Source organism: Heliconius melpomene, chromosome 11 (genome assembly GCF_056956725.1).
Source record: "Heliconius melpomene rosina isolate 202511_hmr_F chromosome 11, ASM5695672v1, whole genome shotgun sequence".
In the NCBI taxonomy this organism is placed as follows: Eukaryota; Metazoa; Arthropoda; class Insecta; order Lepidoptera; family Nymphalidae; genus Heliconius; species Heliconius melpomene.
In genome coordinates, this window is record NC_140399.1 from 9684849 (window position 1) to 9704434 (window position 19586).

At 34.0% G+C, this 19586-nt stretch overlaps 1 protein-coding gene across 2 annotated transcripts in view; it reads right to left on the reverse strand.

The window, feature by feature from the left end:
* LOC146534812 (arrestin homolog) overlaps nt 1-19586 on the reverse strand; it is a 59100-nt gene that overhangs the window by 25414 nt on the left and 14100 nt on the right. For both annotated transcript variants that reach the window (XM_085192998.1, XM_085192997.1), the window contains exons 2-3: nt 4298-4352; nt 2107-2271 (exon numbers count right to left, since the gene is read on the reverse strand). In XM_085192998.1, coding sequence (XP_085049124.1) covers nt 2107-2271; nt 4298-4329 — 197 coding nt within the window. In that variant the 5' untranslated portion in view covers nt 4330-4352. The remainder of the gene's footprint in view (nt 1-2106; nt 2272-4297; nt 4353-19586) is intronic.

Sequence of the window (19586 nt, forward strand, 5' to 3'; positions counted from 1 at the left end):
TTCAGTCAAGGGCATTACAAATATATTAGCTTGGCATTATTTCAACTAAAACCTAATATAATGTCTTGTAAGAGTAGTGTTATATTACTATGGTTCCAGTCTATTATATGTGTTTTTAGCCCATTGTACTAAGTATAGGTGTTAAGGCGACGGGTTATGGGTTCGATTCCCACTCTAGGAATTGAAATATTTATTTAAATATATATTTTTATTTTTTCGCTCTGGTGTCGAAGCAAATCGCTGCTGCATGGCGGAAAATTGGAGAACGGAATGTCTTAAAACTAGGTTCCCTCATCCTACCCTGCTGTGTGTGAAGCTGATTTCAATTGTTAATTAGCATTTCCTGGGATGTGAATCACATTATCAAATTTATTAGCTCTAAAGCATCAGTCATCTGACTTCCAAATCCTCAATTATAGAACAATCCAATCGTCATGACAGATGGACATACACACAAAATCACACCCACAGATCTGCACACCCATCAATTCTTAACTAAAATGAAAATTGCTTAACCTAATCTAACCATATTAAAATCAATTTCAATCTAAGTATTGGTATATTAATCAAATTAATCTCATCTACAAGTCTCGAGTCATCTTGTCTCGGGCAATTCATTAGTGCATTCAATTAGCCTGATGTTCAGCATTGTAGAAATAATATTTAGTTTATATTTCACTATGGCAATTTATTTAATGGATTCAATATTTATTATTAGATCAATATTGAAATGTATGTGCAACTCATGCAATATAAATAATAATTTATAATTTGAATTGGCAAATATACTCGTATGTGAATATTCATACAAATTCATCGTAGTACAGCAGGGATGTGGTTATGGGTTCGATCTAAATCAAAGGAAATATTTAAATTATTCTCATTGCTTCTAATAACACTAAAAAACCGGCTAAGTGCGAAGCGGATTTGCATACGATCGTTCCGTACCAATATCTATCTATAAAACGACTTTATCCCCCTATGTCTCCCAAATGTTCCAATAAATGCTTACTTTATTCTGTTTTTTAGTATTTGTTGTTATAGCGACAACAGTCATACATAATCTGTGAAAATTTTAACTGCCTATCGATTCAAGAGATACAGCCCGGTGACAGACTGACAGCGGAGTTTTAGTAATAGCGACCGAAAACGCAACCCTTTGTGTACGGAACCCAAATAAGACAGTCACTGTAAAATAACGGGGTAGCGGAGTGTCTTGGCACTAGTTTTTCTCTCTACTTCGCTAAGCTAACAACAATAATACTTTAGTATTTGTATGTTATGTAAAAACTAACAACGGAATGATAACTTACTTTACTTTCATTATCGTAAAATAAAAAAACCATATAAAAGAAATTAATTTTGTTTATTTTGTAACTTCCTAAAATAACCTACGCAGAGTAATTAGTATACAATGACAGTCCTTAATAGTTTCTATTCGCCCCGTTTTGTGATAAAATGAATAGGAGCATTTACCACCCACGCGGTTTACGACGTAAGCTACTTTCATAAATCATACGTTTTCAATAGAAAATCTTCTATATTTAAGTCTTGCAAAGGTTATATGTTTGTTATACTAACAAATCTGCTATAACATTCTACACTATGTCAGTAATTTATATAGAAAAACGGCTTCATTTTAGTGGGAATATGTACCTATTTTGTATGAAATGTAAGTTTGTTCCTGTTTTTTTTTTTCTATGAATATATAAAATTTATACTTTTCAGATTCTTTCATTTATTTTTATTATAAGTTCTCATTTCGTGCCAAATTTTATGACGTAGGTCCACGGGAAGTAGTCTATAGGTTTTGATTACGCAGTGAATTTCGTACAAAACGCAGCAAAATCGATACATAATTGCCAGTATCTTTTGATTGCGTTGACTTAAAGACTTGATTTTTCTGAGCTTCAGGGGATCATAGACTTCAATATTAGTAATTAATTTCAGCTTGATACTTCCACGCGATCTCGAGGTAAATTTTCTTGACAGACGGACAGACGGACATCAAAATGATATTCCGTTTTTACCTATGATGTACGGAACCCTAAAAATAACTAGCTAATTTAACCTATTTTAGAAAAGATATATTTTAACATCACTCACCTAAAAGTCAACGTAACTTGGCCAAACAATTTCTTATTTTCCATATTATCAGTGTCCACGTGCAGAACACCTTGGATTTTGTCGATGCAGCCATTTTCCACCACCAGGTCTCTTGACGCCAAATATAACGTTAGTTTGTTGTTTGGTGATGATTTCTTGAAGACACTGAAAATTTGAACATAATAAAACTTTTCTATCTAGAAATATAAAAGATTATATAAAAAATGTGAATACGTGACATTTTCTTCTACTTAAAAATAGAAGAAAATGTTTCATAGTTCAACTCATGTCCCGCTGTTCTTCATACAACGTGACATTGGAAGTGATTACGGCTTAACTGGCACGTTCGGAAAGCCATTATCAATGAACATAAATTACATATTACAGATCCTTGATAGTCTCGGCTTTACTCTAGTTCAATATTCAAATATATTTGATGCATTTTATTTAAATCCATCGTCGTGTAATTGTAAACGCGACTATTGTAGGTTCGATTCTCGCTCAGAGGAAAACAGTAACATATAAAGAAAATACAATACAATACAATACAATAAACTTTATTGCACAAAAACAACAAAATTTTACACAATTTATATACAAATATTATATTTTTTTACAACCATTTTTAGTATGATTACATTATTTTCTTTAAGTTACTTTTTACTAAGTCCAGAAATAAAGTTATATACTTTTTTTTTAAATATTAAGTATTTGCCAAGTTTTATATTACTTAGGTAAAATCGTTTTTATTATCTGTGTGTGCTAAGTAAATAGAGTTTAGTTTTATCTGATACTTGTTACGTCAATTTAATTATTTCCTATTATATTATAGCACACATAAATCGCGCCGCTTTTAATATCGAGTGAAGTGGTTAATTTTTATTCATATTAGATATATTTGTATTAAATATACCGACTGGTTGTGGGTTCAATCCCCACTCGAGAAGAGAAGAGAGCACTCTCTTCTCCGCATTGACACTAAAACTTTTCTTGTTCTATGCCCAATATCAGAGTTTCCCAAAATTTTATTAATCTTTTTATACGAAATAAATTGAATGTGATTGCAATAATTAAGTTTAATCGACTAAAGCGTAGTTCAGACAGGTTAAGTGGGATGATTCATCGTTTGGTAGAAATTTACGTAAATGATGAATAATAAATTAAAAGATATATTTTGTAAATACAACTTGATTCGAAATATAAATTAATATTCTTGTCATATTCGGATGACGAATTTAATTATAAAATTAAATTGATTTCACGCTGTATCCCGCACACAGGAGAGTAGGCAGAGGGAACCTAGTGTTAAGAGTGCCTCGACACCAGAGCAAAGAAATGGAAATATAAACATAAATAAATATTCAGTTTTCGTTTCGCATTTTTTAAGCACACACGCTCAATTCTGAAGGCAATTCCAGTTTGAGTACCGGGACTCAACTATGAACCCAATGCCACGCCGCGTTACCATATCGAGGAAATAATAATAATAAATATATCTTTCCTCAACTGCGAATTAATTTCATTTGAGTAATAATCTTATAGAAAAAGAAATATAAGTAAATTTGGAACTGGCATAGTGCTAATTAATAATAACGTCATATACTATGTGCCTAATATATGCTAAGTGATATAATACTGTAGGTACTAAATAACCAGCAACACTTTTAACAAATATCCTCATTCCTATTATATCCTATTATATATATTATAGTTTAGTTCATTTGAGGAGTTCACATACTCCTCAAATCAACCTTTGGTTTTTGATTAAATTTTTCTATTATTTATTCATATATTTTTACTATAAATACTACGTTTTTACTACGGGTTGCTTGCGGCTGTAACGCTATGGTTGTGGTTTCGATCTCCACTCGAAGGAATGAATAATTATTTATTCATATTTTTACTTTTTCGCTCTACCAAGGCAAAAGCCCGACGTTTAGTTCCACCACTTAACATACCTTGAAATCGGCGGATAGTAAGGAACGGAGTGCCTTAACAATAGGTTCCCACTGCTTACCCTGATGTCTGCGGGAAGCTAACTATAGTACTATATATAGTAGTACTATATAGCACAAACTACAATAATCAAAAAATTAAACAGAATGAAATGATCCATCCAGATAAAGAAATAAAGGAATTTAAAATTATTATATTTCTAACTTATTACTCTCAACTTTTATAGAAGGCTTACCGTTGAGAGTTCAGAGCGCTGTCTGTTGTCATTTCGGGGCTTCCTTGACGACTTTCTGCAACAAAATTGAATTTATTTTATTATTTAGCATAATTTGTCCTTAAGTTCTAGAGTATCAGCATAGTTAGCGCTGTTTTAACTAAACTATGATTGTTGTAAATATTTAATAATTATTATTAAGGTTCTATTGCATTGACGAATGCTCTCAATGGTAGTTTTTCTAATATATATTTCAAGTACAGGCACCGATCAGTTAAAAATTTATTAAAAGAACAGATTATACATATATTTCCTTAAAACCGACGTTTCGAACACTGCGGACCTGTGACCGCTGAAAGAAGTCCATAGACTGAGGTGACGTCCGTCTGTCAGTTGCAATAATTATTATGTTAAACTAACGACTGCGATTATTCTTCGTGTACTGTCCTGAATACATGTAAAATGAGTTGAATCTCTCTCTCTCTCTCTCTCTCTCTCTGTTGTGGTGGGTTTGACTTGGAAGTCTCTTGCCCTCTGGTGTAATACTCTATTTGTAAAAGGGGAGGTTTAAGCCGTTGTATTGTTAAATTTTACCTTTTAGATCACCCAATCTTCGTTTCAATGTGTGTTTAGGACTATTTGCATACGATTCAAAGTTAAAAGAAGAAATAATCTGTAGGTGCTCGGTAGTTAAATATTTTCTATCAGAATTATATTTAATCTGTTCCACTCCCTTCTTTTTCTGTGCTTTGACTGGCGGAGCACAACGCCACATCTAGTCTATAGTGACTAAGAAGAAGTCCTAAATTATATCATAAATGGAATTCTATCCTATTATATAGATCGTTTTAAGATAAGTTAGTAAGTTTTTTTACGGAAACAAAAATTATGTCTATTTTCAGGCTTTCGATGAACTTTTATTATTAGAAAAGTCTTCTTATTATTGTATTTAAGCCCATATATTTACATCGTAACGAAAGAAACTAAAAAAAATTATATAGTACCTATTTAGAAATATTTTAGCATCTTAGGTTTAAAAAAAAATTACATCATGACAAAATAAATAAATCAATTTCACGCTGTAACCCCCACACACCAGGGTAGGCAGAGGGAACATAGTGTTAATACATTCCGTTCCCCACTTTCCGCCAAACTCTAGAGGCATTGCGTATTGAGTGGCAAAACTCAACGCCGCGCTTTACCTCGACACCAGAGCGAAGAAAAAGAAATATGGCGTTAAATGGCGAATTTGCTACATTTTGAAATAAAAGTAATTAATTTCACAGAGTGGGATTAGAATCTACCATCGTCGGAATTACTCATATATTTTATTGCGCTAAATGTGGCTTTAGTCAATGTAAAAATATTTTCACAACATCTAAACTTCTATAACGTGTAAATTACATTTGAATCCAATTAAAAATTCCGAAACGAAATTCAATTTTGCCATACATTTCAAACAAAACAAAGTAAACGGGACAATTGAAAAATATTTGCCGAAGTATTTTTGATTAAAAGTCCCCACGAATGAACGTAAATTCGCACAATGACGTTTTAATATAGAAAATAATAAATAAAAGGTTTTGTTCGTGCTCATGAGGAATCAGCTGTACAAGAATGCGAAGAATTTTCTCCCAATAATTCTTTATTGGACATGAAGTAGTATATTAGAACTATTATACTACTTCTATATTACATTGACTTGTCTTCTTGTAAATGCTTAGCTGATACTCATATTTGCGAAGTAGACTGTTTAATTTTGCCTTCCTTACCTTAGCAATTTGCGGTTCCTAGATTGCAGTTAAAATTAGCTTAGTTATTATTATTATTGCTTTAAAAACAATATTTAGACATCCTCCATTATGTACTTCTAATAAGGCTCGGGTAAATTATGCTACTTGTAAGTACAAATGTTATTTGTAATACATGAGAAAACCATTGGATAAAAAAAATAAGTCCGTAATTTAATCTTTACCCCGAGTGAGAATGGAACCCACAACTATCACGATGTCGTCAGAAATCATTCAGTCATAGCAATTATCAATTATTAATTCTTATTTACTTTTAAGGCCGACGTAGCCCGGTGGCTCACAAGGATATATAGTAGGTAGATTCGATTCCAATTAAGAGGAAATGAGTTATTATTTATTAATTAATTTTTACTCCTTCATTTTGGTAACCGAGCAAGCAGCGGCGTTGAGTTCTGGACTTATTAACAGGATATCTGATCTTATCTACCACCTCTTTCACACAAAAATACATATTTTGAAATATTACATATACACATATTTTTTTATATATGCTTAAGTATTTATTCATTTAACTTACAAAACTGACGATGTATTTCGTAACCGGACGTTGCGGGCGTTGGAACTGGGACAAGATGTTTATTTGTTCAATTCTCATATTGTTTCAGTAACACACTCGCACTGAACCAGGCCGTTGACTTCCAAACGGATCAATAAAATATTTTGAGTAATATTTTACGATCGTTTTTATGAATTTCAAGCAAAATCGAAGTATAATCGATAACGATAAACACGTTGTCGACACATTATTAATATTTTTTAACCGACTTCAGTAAACAGGAGGTTATTAATTCGACTGTATTTTTTTTTGTTTGTTACTTTTGAGTGAGTAAATCGATTTTGATGTTTTTTTTTTTCAATTTTATAAGCTGGTGCTTCTCATAAGGCCCCATTTTAATTTGATCCATTTCTGACAATGGTATCTATGAGAAAATCAAATAATTCTTAAATGTAATTAAAAAGGTATCTGCGCGAGAAATGGACGAATAATTCAATCACGCCAACCAATTTCGACAATTCTTTTTTTATTGGAAAACAACACAAAAAATAAAATATATTTAACACTTACTGTTTTAAGTAAATAAAAAATAATTAAGACAATTAACTAAAACTTATATTGCCATTTCCAAAAACCCGAAAAAAATAATTATATTTTCAAACGAGAACTTTGATAATTTATTTCAATAGAAAGGTTTTTGAATTTCCCCTGATTACCGTTTGAGCGACTAATTTGATAACAGCGTTCGCGTGATAAGCGACGCTTACTTTTCACAATAACTCAACCACCCTACAAAATATAATAATAAAAAACATTTTATATAATTTAATTTCCATTTATTTTAATTGGTTATTTTTAACTATATTAATATTATAAAGCTGAAGAGTTGGTTTGGTGGTACGCAATATCTAAGGAACTATTGATTGTAATTAACTAATGATTTTTATGTTGGATAATTATGATATATGCTTGCGGTCAAACTTACTACTATTAGGTATTTCTATTAGGTCACGCGGGCATAGCCGTAGGTGGGAGCTAGTATAAATTGTTATATTGTATTTAGAAGTAAGTATATTCGATATCCACTTGAAGTAATGAAATATTTTAGTAAAATCATTTCGCGAGAATCAAATCCTCACATTTCTCTAACAAGACAAGGAGCGGCGTTGTCTTCCGCTACTCAATGCGCAATGTCTCGAATGTAGGCGGAAATCGGAGAATTAAAACTAATTAAAATTAAAAAAATAAACCATATTCCCCACTTCTCGTCGAATTCTGAAGGCAAAGCGTGTTAAGTGGCGGAACTTAACGGCACGCTTTGCCTCGACACCAGAGCGAAGAAATAGAAATAAAAATTTAAATAAATATTTCATTTCTTCGAGTGGGGATCGAAACCACAACCAGCCGCGTTTACATTCACACTTTGCACCACGACTCGCCTCATAGGTGAGTTATTTCTAGCTATCCTATCTTACTATGAAAATAAAGTGTAAAGTTACATACATATAACAGTAGTAATGGCAAAAGACAAATGGTGAACCTGGAGAATAGAAATGTTTACCCATGCTCTCAACGTATCCAGCATCGCCATATTGACCTACTTTATGTCGCTGCAATATATAATACTTCTTTCTGTTCAAGTCCTTTGGTGTTTACTTTATAAAGTCTTTCTCAAATTTTTAAGTTGAAATTTTTAGTAGTAACTGTAGTAGTAGAAAATTGTAGTAAGTTTAGATATTACGTACGAGTATATAAAAGTTATTGTACTTAGTAGTTTTCTTATTTTTTTTTCACTTTTAGCACCCATCTATCATCTGACTGTAAACACTATGATTAAGAGGGTTATCTCGACTCGGAGTAATGAATTAATAATTTCCCCGCTCTGGTATGACAAAGGGCGGCGTTAAATTCCGTCATAATATGAACGGCATTATTGAATGTTCTAACAGAATACAGACAATGGAGTGTTCTCTCTCTTTTTCCTGTTATTTTTAAGATACAGCTGAAAAAAAGCTGAAAAAAGACATTTTGATATTTTTTTATTTAACTCTCTTTCAAAGTGATTATTGGAAACTACTTTCAGAATCCCTGAAAATACCTAAATGGACAATGTTTTGATTTCTGATTTTCCATATAATATCGCTATGATGTCGAGGCAAAGTGTCACTCGAGCCTCTAGAATTCGGCGGAAACTGGAGAGTGGAGTGTCTTAAGCTTAACTTAACCTGTCTCCCTCTGCCTACGTTGCTAAAAATACTCAATTGTACTATTAATTTTCTTAAGCAGTAACAGTTAATTACAGTCAGAACTTGTCAGTATTTCACATAGCAATTTCTCTTTGAAACTGGAACATTGCCGCTAATATGCAAAACTTTCCTACTATATATAAGTCTCTTAGGATAAATTTAGACGAAAGTCCTGCGTGGTATGAAGTAATGGGAGAGAACTCATATAGTTTATGATATGAATTAAATTTATAGTACGATTTATTATTTAAAATTATACCTTTCAAATATAATAAGAAATCGAAAATAAACAAAGAACACATATAAATAACAAATAAAGTTACTTTAGCCCCACTTAAAATTTTCTATTTGCGAAACAAAAAACTATGAATATAGAAAAACATACAGACATATTAGTTTTTAAACGGTTTTATTTAGCTCACCCCGTTTGTTTGTTTGGGTCAAATTTAGTAATTGAAATTTAACCCTCTTCCCGTTAACCGATTGATCTGAAATTTGGTATACGCCTTTGATTCTGGTGACAATACAATTATCCATATTCAATATTATTGTGAATCCAAGATGGCCGCCGCTACAAGATGGCGGACAACTTAGTTTTTTTCAATCCCATCAATATGGATATCAAATGAAAGGGCTTGTCAATTAGAATTCAGTGGACTATACAAAATCAAAATCCAAGATGGCCAACACTACAAGATGGCGGACAAGTTAGTTTTTTTCAATCCTATCAATACGGGTATCAAATGAAAGGGCTTGTCAAGTAGAATTCAGTGGACTACACAAAATCAAAATCCAAGATGGCCGCCGCTACAAGATGGCGGACAAGTTAGTTTTTTTCGATCCCATCAATATGGGTATCAAATGAAAGGGCTTGTCAAGTAGAATTCAGGGCACTATACAAAATCAAAATCAAAGATGGCCACTGCTACAAAATGGCGGATAATGTAGTTTTCAATCCCATCAATATGGGTATCAAAATAAAGGGCTTGGTAAGTATAATACAGTTTACTATACACAGTTACAATATGAATCTCCCACCTAAGTCAAGATCTGGTATCCTGTCGAGGACTGTGTGGCTATAGGGTGCCTAAAAATGAGACGTCGCTAGGGGTACACCACCCAAGGTAAAAGGTAAAAGCGCGCCGAGAACTGTATGGCACTAGGTGGATAAAAATGATATGTCGTTAGCGTTTTCCCCTCAAGATTCAGGCACATCTTGTTGTACATAGCCTTGCTCCTCTATTGGACCTCTGGGGGGTCGATTGTAACATTCTCCATTAACCTTGCAATAATGAGGCACTCAACGAATTGAATAGTAGGAGAAATAAAAACTAAAAACTTAAAAATAAAAAAGTAAAAAAAAAATTTTAAGTTAAACGGTTTTATATTGCAGATAAATGTACTAAAAAATAAAAAATAATTTCATGGAAATTATGATTACTAAATTAAAATCGTGGGGCACGTCCAATATCTACAATCGAAAGACATGGCATGAGACTTCACCCACCTAGTGGTAAGTAGAAAGTGTCCCCACGATTTTATTTTAGTAATCATAATTTCCATGAAATTATTTTTTATTTTTTAGTACATTTATCTGCAATATAAAACCGTTTAACTTAAAATTTTTTTTTTACTTTTCTTAAAATATAACTCGTACTGCTTTACTAAGCATGCTTAAACGAAAATATATTGAAATTACTATATATGATTACTTTGAAATCCCTACTTTTCCAGCTAAAATGTTATTTGACCCTGTTACCTTAATAGCTTCATTCTTTTACGAGCGGATATAAAAATTTACATGAAAGAAATCATAGATTGGAGCCAGTAATTCATTGTTGTTAATGTCCATAAAACTCTATGGACTATATAAAAATGAGGCTGCCCTAATCAGATTTATTTTTTGGAAAATTACCAGTTTATTTTATAGAGAAATTCAAACAATATTATGGTATTTTCCCTAAAAATATTAAATCCAAAATCATTGCTTTCAAAATATAGCAGGGTAGGCAGAGAAAACCTAGTGTTAAGACACTCCGCTCTCCACTTTCTGTCCGAATTCGAGGCACTGTGAGTTGAGTGAAGATTATTATCCTCCCCCTCTCCTTCCCGCTCCCCCAATGAAGCCTGTAATACTATATTCAGCATTTTCAGTAACTAGGAAATTGTTTTCACTTTATATAGTAAATTGTTTGTAAAGAGGAGAAATTAGGTCTTATTAGAGTTTGTAATCAAATGAAAGACAACAATCATGGTGTACTGTTCTTACCAATTAGCTTCGGCGTTTATTCTCAGATTGACTTTATTAGGGTTAGTTCACATGAATTTAAGTTACAAATACTCGTATATCTATATATATAAAATCGAAAGGTCACTCACTCATCACGAAATCTCAGAAACTACATGTGCTAGGAATCTCAAATTTTGCATAGGAGTTATTTATAGGACGTAGATGCTCGCTAAGACGGGAATTTGCAATATTCGACTTCTAAGGGGTTGTTTTTGGGGTTGAAAGTTTGTATGAAACTTCGTTACTACAAATGCTAGGAGTCTCAGAATTTTGCGTGGAGGTCACTTATAGGACGTAGGTACTCATGAACAGAAATTAATAACGTAGTTTACGCAGGCGAAGCCGCGAGCGGGCCGCTAGTTTTATATATATCTCAAAATCGCTCTCAAGCACGATCTCAGAATTGAGAGTGGTCTATAAAATCTTTTGGTTAAGTACTCATATAATCTGCTTAGATAGATGAGGGATATCTGATTGTGAAGAGTCTGTAAACGGTAGTGGTGGAGTGGGAGAGAATAAATCTTTTATAAGATATATTTGGGGGCAGTCCCAAGGGCACAAGTGTGCCCTTTAAGCGCACCAAATTGCGGGTTCGACTGCCACTCATGGGAAATAAATATTTACATAGATCCAAAAAAGATAGATAAATGAGAAAAGTGGAGAAGTTCTACCTGCCATCACATTTATTTCAAAAGTATCCAAATTGCTAACATAGTTAGAATGTGTCATTGGCTATTTTTATATACAAAGGTAAATATAAATAAGTAAACAGGAAGAATAACACGTTCACAGAAACTCACATGACAGCTGCAATGATAAATTATCTTCACCAGCCATTTTAAATTTAAATTGTCAAATATTTCTTTGTTTCAGCTTCACGCTGTATCCCGCATATAGCAGGATAGACAGAGGGAACTTAGTGTTAAGATACTCCGTTCCCCACTGACCACTGTATTTTTAGGGCATTGCATGTTGATTGGGGAAACTCGACGCCGCGCTTTTCCTCGACATCAGAACTAAGAAATTAAATATTTAGTTTCCTCGATTGGAGATGGAACCCACCACCAGTCGCATTTACAATTTTACAATTTTAATATTAATAAGTTTTTAAGGTATACAAGCTTCAAAATCTGCTATGTATAGTAGAATATTTGATTTAGTACACAAACTAAGTTTTTTTTTTTTTTTTTTTTTTTTTTTTTTATTCTCGTCCCTCTGACTTAATCAGAGACTTTATTTTGCAATTATATATATTGAACTGGTTTAAATTTTGAAAAAGTGGCACTAGGCCAATAATGAATTTAGCTTTAAGATTTTCTGACTTTTAATTTATTTGTTCCTTTTTATTACTTTGCTGCCCACGCTCTTACAGAAACCCACGAATGCCTCATGGGTCTCTTTGTCCCTTATCAATGTTTTTAAGTTTTCGGCTGCTACTCTTTTCCCGGTCCGGATCTCGAGTTGGGCCCTCTCATTACTGTAGACCGGACACTCGCATAGAATGTGAGTCACGCTCTCTGCGGTGCCCGGCTCACAGATGCACGATGGGCTCTCCTTGCACTTAAATCTATGTAAGTACTGGGAGAACCCACCGTGGCCGGTCAATATTTGAGTCAGTACCGTATCTATCTTGAGGCACCTGGTGGTCCCGTAAGCGCCAGCCACATCTGGGAAGAACATTTTTGTACCCGAGGCCGTTTGGCCAGACTGGTATCTTCGATTCCATTCGCCAATCGACTTCTGACGAAGAAGTCGTTTGGCGAATGAGATCGGACACGCGTCGTAGTCTGGCCTTTTCTTCAGTTTGGTCGCTAGCTTGGCCAGCTCGTCCGCGCGCTCGTTCCCCTCCAGTCCTGCGTGTGCCTTCACCCAAAACAAGCACACGTGCTTATTTTGGGTGCGACAACGCCTCAGGTTGTCCCTAATTTGCACTACTAGTGGGTGGAGGGACCTTTGGCCTATCACCGACTCGAGTGATGATCTCGAGTCGGTGTATAGGCCAAAGGAGCTGGCCGGATTTTCCAGCATTAGGGCGGTGGCCCTGCACAGCGCCAGAAGCTCAGCCTGGTAGACCGAGCAGTGCGAAGCAAGTTTCAGTTTGAAGGCCCTGGGTCCGCGTCGCCATTCCATACGGATTTGGCCGCCCCAACTCGCTCTTCAAACTTACTCCCGTCTGTAAACATTCGCACTGCTTGGCAGTTGTGCCTATCCACCTGTTCTCGGTCCTCCAGGCTGAGGAATTTGAGGGCTGTTCTCTCTGCTGGGTGCTGCAATCCGAAGGGCCCAACTCTCCGCTCGATCTGCCTGTCCCCAAGCCAGGCTTCGGATCTCCCCCTCTTGATCTCATAGAGGGCCGCTGCCTCTTGCACCCTGAGATCGAGTGGCAGCAATCCAGCAAGCACCAGGGAGGCATTCAGGGATACAGTGCGATAGGCCTTGCAAATTTTCTGGGCAAAGCTGCGCTGGATAAAATTCAGCCTTTTTTGGACCCCGAGTTTCCGAACTGCCGGCTCCCACGCGCTGGCCGCATATAGGACTATTGGCTCTATTACTGCTGTGTAAATCTGGCGAATTATTTCAGGGTGTAGCCCCCAGCTCGTTCCAGCGGCCCTAATGAGCTGCTTATAGATGCTGACGACTTTTTTGCTGATGCTATCTACGTGTGAGTTGAAGGTAAGTTTCTCGTCTATGATTAATCCCAATATCTTGATTTCTTTTTTCCGTGCGATGTCCGTTCCGCCCATGCTCAGCCGTGGTGTGTCGTATTTCCGCCTATTCGTAACAATCAAAGCGTTAGTTTTGGTTGCTGCGAATTTAAGCTTGTGTACGTCACCCCACCTCTGAGCATGGTCGAGAGCGGCATTCGCCTGTCTTTCAATTTCAGATGCGGTAACCCCGTGGAACACCAAAACAACATCATCAGCGAATGCTTGTAGGTACACTCCTCTCTCTTTTAGCTGTCTTAGCAGAGTATCCAGCAGCAGGTTCCATAGGATGGGCCCACCGATGGAGCCCTGCACGCAACCCTTGCTTGTGGCTTTACAGTGTTCCCTGCCTGCGTACCTCACCCGTACCCGTCGGTCTTTCAAGTAGCTGTTTATTAGCCTACGGACACAAACAAACACAAACTAAGTTAGGTCCAAGCTTGAGGTGTGATCGTTAAGTTATTCATATACAAACTCACTCTCACATTAATAAGGCTATCAATATGCAATGTCAGTGTAACAACATAGCCAAAGATTTATATAGTGTATATATTAGAATAATTGTTCACCGATGTTGTATTTATAGAATTAGTTGCTAATCAAAATTAAATTAATATTTTAGTAGGTATAAATTGGAAAAATTAATTTAATTTCTCTGGAGAATCACTAAAAATGGATATTCCTGTAAAGATTTTTTTTAATTGGCAACCTACTTATTTATTTAAAACGTAATAGGAAGCAACTCCATATATACTCTTACATACTTATCGGTAATTATACGTTTATAGGTAAAAATAGATGTATTTATTGCATACATAATGGAAACATAAAAGAAAAATAAAAATTAAGAAAAATAAAAGATGGAAAAACAGAAAAAAACAACACTTTTTACCCGTAAAGATGTCGAATGAATTTATGTAAGGATTGTGTATGATATGTGACACATCCTAGGCGCCCGAATTAACTCTCCAAACCGCAAAGCTACAGGTAGCCTACTGTGAGTAACATGAAAGGTAGTTGCTAAGATTAGCGCGTTCAACCAAACAAACTGTAGCTTCAGAAATATCAGTATAGAAATATATATTCAAATTCAAATTCAAAATATTCTTTATTCAAATAGGCAATTATTATAAGCACTTTTGAATCGTCGAATGAACATATGAACAAAAAGCTACCACCGGTTCCGAAGGCAGTTCTGCTGAGAAGAGCCGGCAAGAAACTCAACAGTTATTATGTATGTAGATTAGAGAAAATATGTAAAGCTCTCCTTATTACAACGCCTTACAAATTCCTAGTATGTTGCCTGGATAAGTTTACAAAACAAACTACATTTAGAACATTACTGTACAGTTTTGTAAGGATTATTCCATATTTATTTTTATATTTTTTAAAGTAGCAAGGTAGGCAGAGGGAAGGTACTTAATGTTGAGACATTCCGCTCCCAATAAGACGTTCTCGATAGGTTCTTCATTTTCCATTTAGAGACATCGAAACTATCCCATACATATACCTCTATAATATTTTTAAAATCTTCTAAAAACTTTTTAAATCTATATCTATACTAATATAATAAAGCGGAAGAGTTTGTTTGTTTGTTTGTTTGTTTGTTTGAACGCTAAGATCTTTGGATCTACTGGATCGATTTACTTTGTTTTTGTTTTGTATGAAAGCTGCATTCTTCAGAAGTGCTATAGGCTATATAACATTATAATAATTCTATTATTATTATAATTATTATTATATAACATTACATTACACATATATACTAATAAATTAAAATACTCTCTAATTTGACATGCAATTTATTCTGCCATGTTAATAACAACCGTCGTCGCTACGCGTTCGTTACCGCGTTCGTTACCGCGTCATTTTGATATTCATCCTTATGAAAATAAATATAATAGTCACTTTTAGCATTTCATCTAGATTGAAATTATATTTCTATAGAAATTATATTCTTATATTTCAAGCAGGCGTAGCCGCGTCCGGGTCCGCTAGTTTTAATAATATAATGTATAAAATAATTTTACTTTAAATTAAAAACTCTAGATTCCTAAGAAATCTGATAAAAAACTGTAGATTGGACAAAAATAGCTTTGCAAGTAATCTCATATTTTAAGTTATAATAAAGATAAAAAAAGGTTGAGGCAATTCACATTGACTGAGGCGATGGAGATAATGGCAACCTTTTATCTTAGGACTTTAAAAAAATCCAGTTTTATTCTTCGTTATCTGAATTATGTAAGTTCTGTTTGTAATTTCTTTCTTTTTTGCCTATGTATAAAATGTTATTTTTTGCTTGTTAAAATAATGAGGCCGACTGATTGTGGGTTCGATCCCCATTCAAGAAAATGAAATATTTTATTTTTTCATTTCTTTGCTCTGGCGTCAGGAAAGATTGCGGCTCTGAGTTCACCACGCAATGTCCCCAGAGTTCGGGGGAAAATGGGGAAAGGTGTGTTTTATCACTAGGTGCCCTCTGCCTTCTCTGCTGTACGCGGGATACAGGGAGAAATAGTTAGAAATAGGTAGGTAATCATTAATTATTAAATAGTAATAAGTATTATATTTATGATTTTATTCTCAAATATATACATTGTACATGTATATATATTAAGTAAATAAGCATAGAAGTATTGAGAGTGACAGGTAATATATTAAAGTAACATAAGTTATATAAAGCAGCTGTCACGTCAAAGTGACAAATAGTAAATTAGTTAGCTATAACGATGTATTCATTGAAGAAGTCAATTTTGCGGGAATGACGTGACAATCCAATTTCCGTTTTTTCGTTATGGGATATGTGGAAAAATATATTATATGAAATTATACGCAATAAAATATTATAAAAATAAATTTTTTTGTATTAGTAAAATACCTAAAATATAGATGTCTACGTGTCTACGTCTACGTTAAATTTCATGTATTAATTGAAAATGTGTATCTCTAAATGTGCAATTAATTAATGAAATTTGACTTGATAAATCTCTCTAATATGTTTATATGATCTGTTAAATATTTACTTATGCCAAAAGATTTTTAAAAAGAATTCCTCTGTTTGCACTATAATTATGTGCAATACCGTTCTTACCACTTTTAAGCTCTATACTTAAATTTTAATTTCAATTTTCAGTGATTTTAGGAAACATAAATTGCTATACCAGTTCCTGGGGCGCGACCTCTCGGACGCCCAAGGAAGCGCTGGTTGGATGTTGTGATGAGAGCAACATGAGAGCCAATGGTCTAACCACCAAGGATGCAAAAGATCGTACAAAGTGGAGTAGGTTAAGTAGGAAGGCAGACCCTGGTAATAGCCAGGATGAATGCCAGGAAGAAGAAGAAGAAGAAATATTGATTAAAAAAGCTAATTTCTTCAACACTTGTCCATTTTAATATTGCCCTGTTATATATTACAAGTCTGTTAAATCATTTAAGATTTTTAATAGTAAATTATTTTTATATCAAACTTCATACAATATTTATAAAATATTTTAAAATCGTTGATAATTTAATTTATCGACTCTTTGAACTATAAACGAAGCAGAACGCTTTAATAATATTAATCATAATTTACTTTAAAATGGATTATGTATCGAATATTTTGTCTCTTTTAATATCGAGATACGAAATTATAATTTTTCTACAGACAATTCTTGTACTTCACTATAGTGTGGTTTTTGTAGTAAAAGGAAAAAAAATGTCGTTTATACTTGTCGTCTGTATCCCGCAACAGCAGGGTAAGCAGAGGGAACCTAGTGTTAACACTTCGTTACCCATTTTCTGCCAAATCCTGGAAGCAATGCGTGTTGAGTGGCGAAACTCAATGCCGCGCTACCACACCAGGGTGAAGAAATGAAAAAATAAATTTAAATAAATATTTCCTTTCCTCGAGTGGGGATTGAACCAGCAAGTCAGTCACACACTTGTGCCACTGTGCCACTGGCCTCCTGGCTGGATGTAGCCTTATACTGAATCAAATTAGTGTTTTTCATTTGTATTACAAATGTCTGTCTTGTAAAGTAATTATCATCCCTTGTCATCACAGGCCAACTTGAAAGGGCGCTTTGGACCCTCAACCTTCAACTTTTATGAGTTCCTTTGACAGCGAATTTAAATTAAGAATGTTTTTATCATTATACTTTGTTTTTAATATGGTTAATTACTATTTATAAAACTAAAGTGCTTACATAAATAATATTTAATTATAGCAATGAAGCCATCGTAGCATAGCGGCATAGTGTCCGAATGTAGACGCGATGGTTGTGGATTCGATTCCCTGCCGTAGGAATGAATTATTATCATTTCTTCACTTTGGTAATAAGGAAAAGCTCCGCCACTCAACACGCTACATCTTGAAAATTGGTCGGAAGGTGGGGAATAGAGTGTCTAAACACTATATTGTGAAGTTAAAAATATGTGAAAAAAAAAGACAATATCTGGTGTTATTTGATAGTTAATTAAAAATATATTATTACCCATTCTGAAATAACTAACCAAAAATATTATCTATATTAAAAAAACGATATTTATCATTACTTCTGACGTAAACCCATCGAGTGGGTACTCGGGGCAAGGCAGATCTCAATTATACCCACCACGTTAACGTGACACCTCCTCATATAATTAAACCGATCTACCCTCACGCACGTAAGTGGGTAGAAACGAAAATGAAGTGAAAATTGGTGAGATGAAAGCGAAACCTAAGTATTAGTGTCGTGAGGTTCAGGATTTGAATATGATATGTTAAATTAGGTTATTAGGCACATTTCTGTATGGAAAGTAGTTGGAAAATTCCATTATTTCTCTTTTCTGTGGGAATTTTAGGGATTTCTCTCTAAGTGTTCCCCTTCACTTCTTAATTTATAAGTTTTTAAGTGCAGTAGTTTCGTCTGTGCGTTGTCTGTCTGTTATTAGGTAAAGAAAGAGTTAACAAGACAACGAACAGTGTTAATTTCTATCACTCAAACCTAATAAGTCTCAATTTTAGGTTCCCTCTCTATGCAGGATAGGTTCTGCTTTTTGCGGGATACAGCGTGAAGCTATATGATAAAAATAAATATATCTTATATAAGATTTATATAAGATATATAATTCTTATATATATTTATTATATATATTATAATTCTTATATATATTTCTTAAAAATAAATATATCTTATATAAGAATTATATAAGATATATTTATTTTTATCATAAGATTCGAATGCATTTTAGTTTCTACTAAAAGGAAAATAATACACCAATTGCAAATAAAAATCGTATCCAATATCTGTCTGGAGTTCGTTGTACCCAATCTTATTACGATGTGCCATTGCTTCGTATTTACTAGAAAAATATAATTTGATGAAAGTAGATTTCCCTCGCGATTAAGTATAATTTTGTAATATGATTGTGCCAAAAAAATATGTTTCATTTAATAACAAAAATGTTATAAAAAATATATATAATATAATTTGTATGAAATGTTCAATAATGAATGAATCTTTTCAGTTGGTTTACATAACATGCCAAAGATACTTGAAATCGACCAAGTACCAGCAATTACCTAATTCTTAGTACCTATATTCTTCTTCTTCTTCTTCCCGGCATTAATGTCAAGGTCTGCCTTCCTAATCAACCTACTCTCGGAGCTTCGGAGCTTTTTTCTGTTCTCTCTTTCTGTCCCAATTACTCTCTCATCTCATCTCATCTCATTCTTTTTTGAAGTCCGTTAAAAATAACTGGTCTATACCAAATAATAAATAACGTTCGGAGCTTTGAAA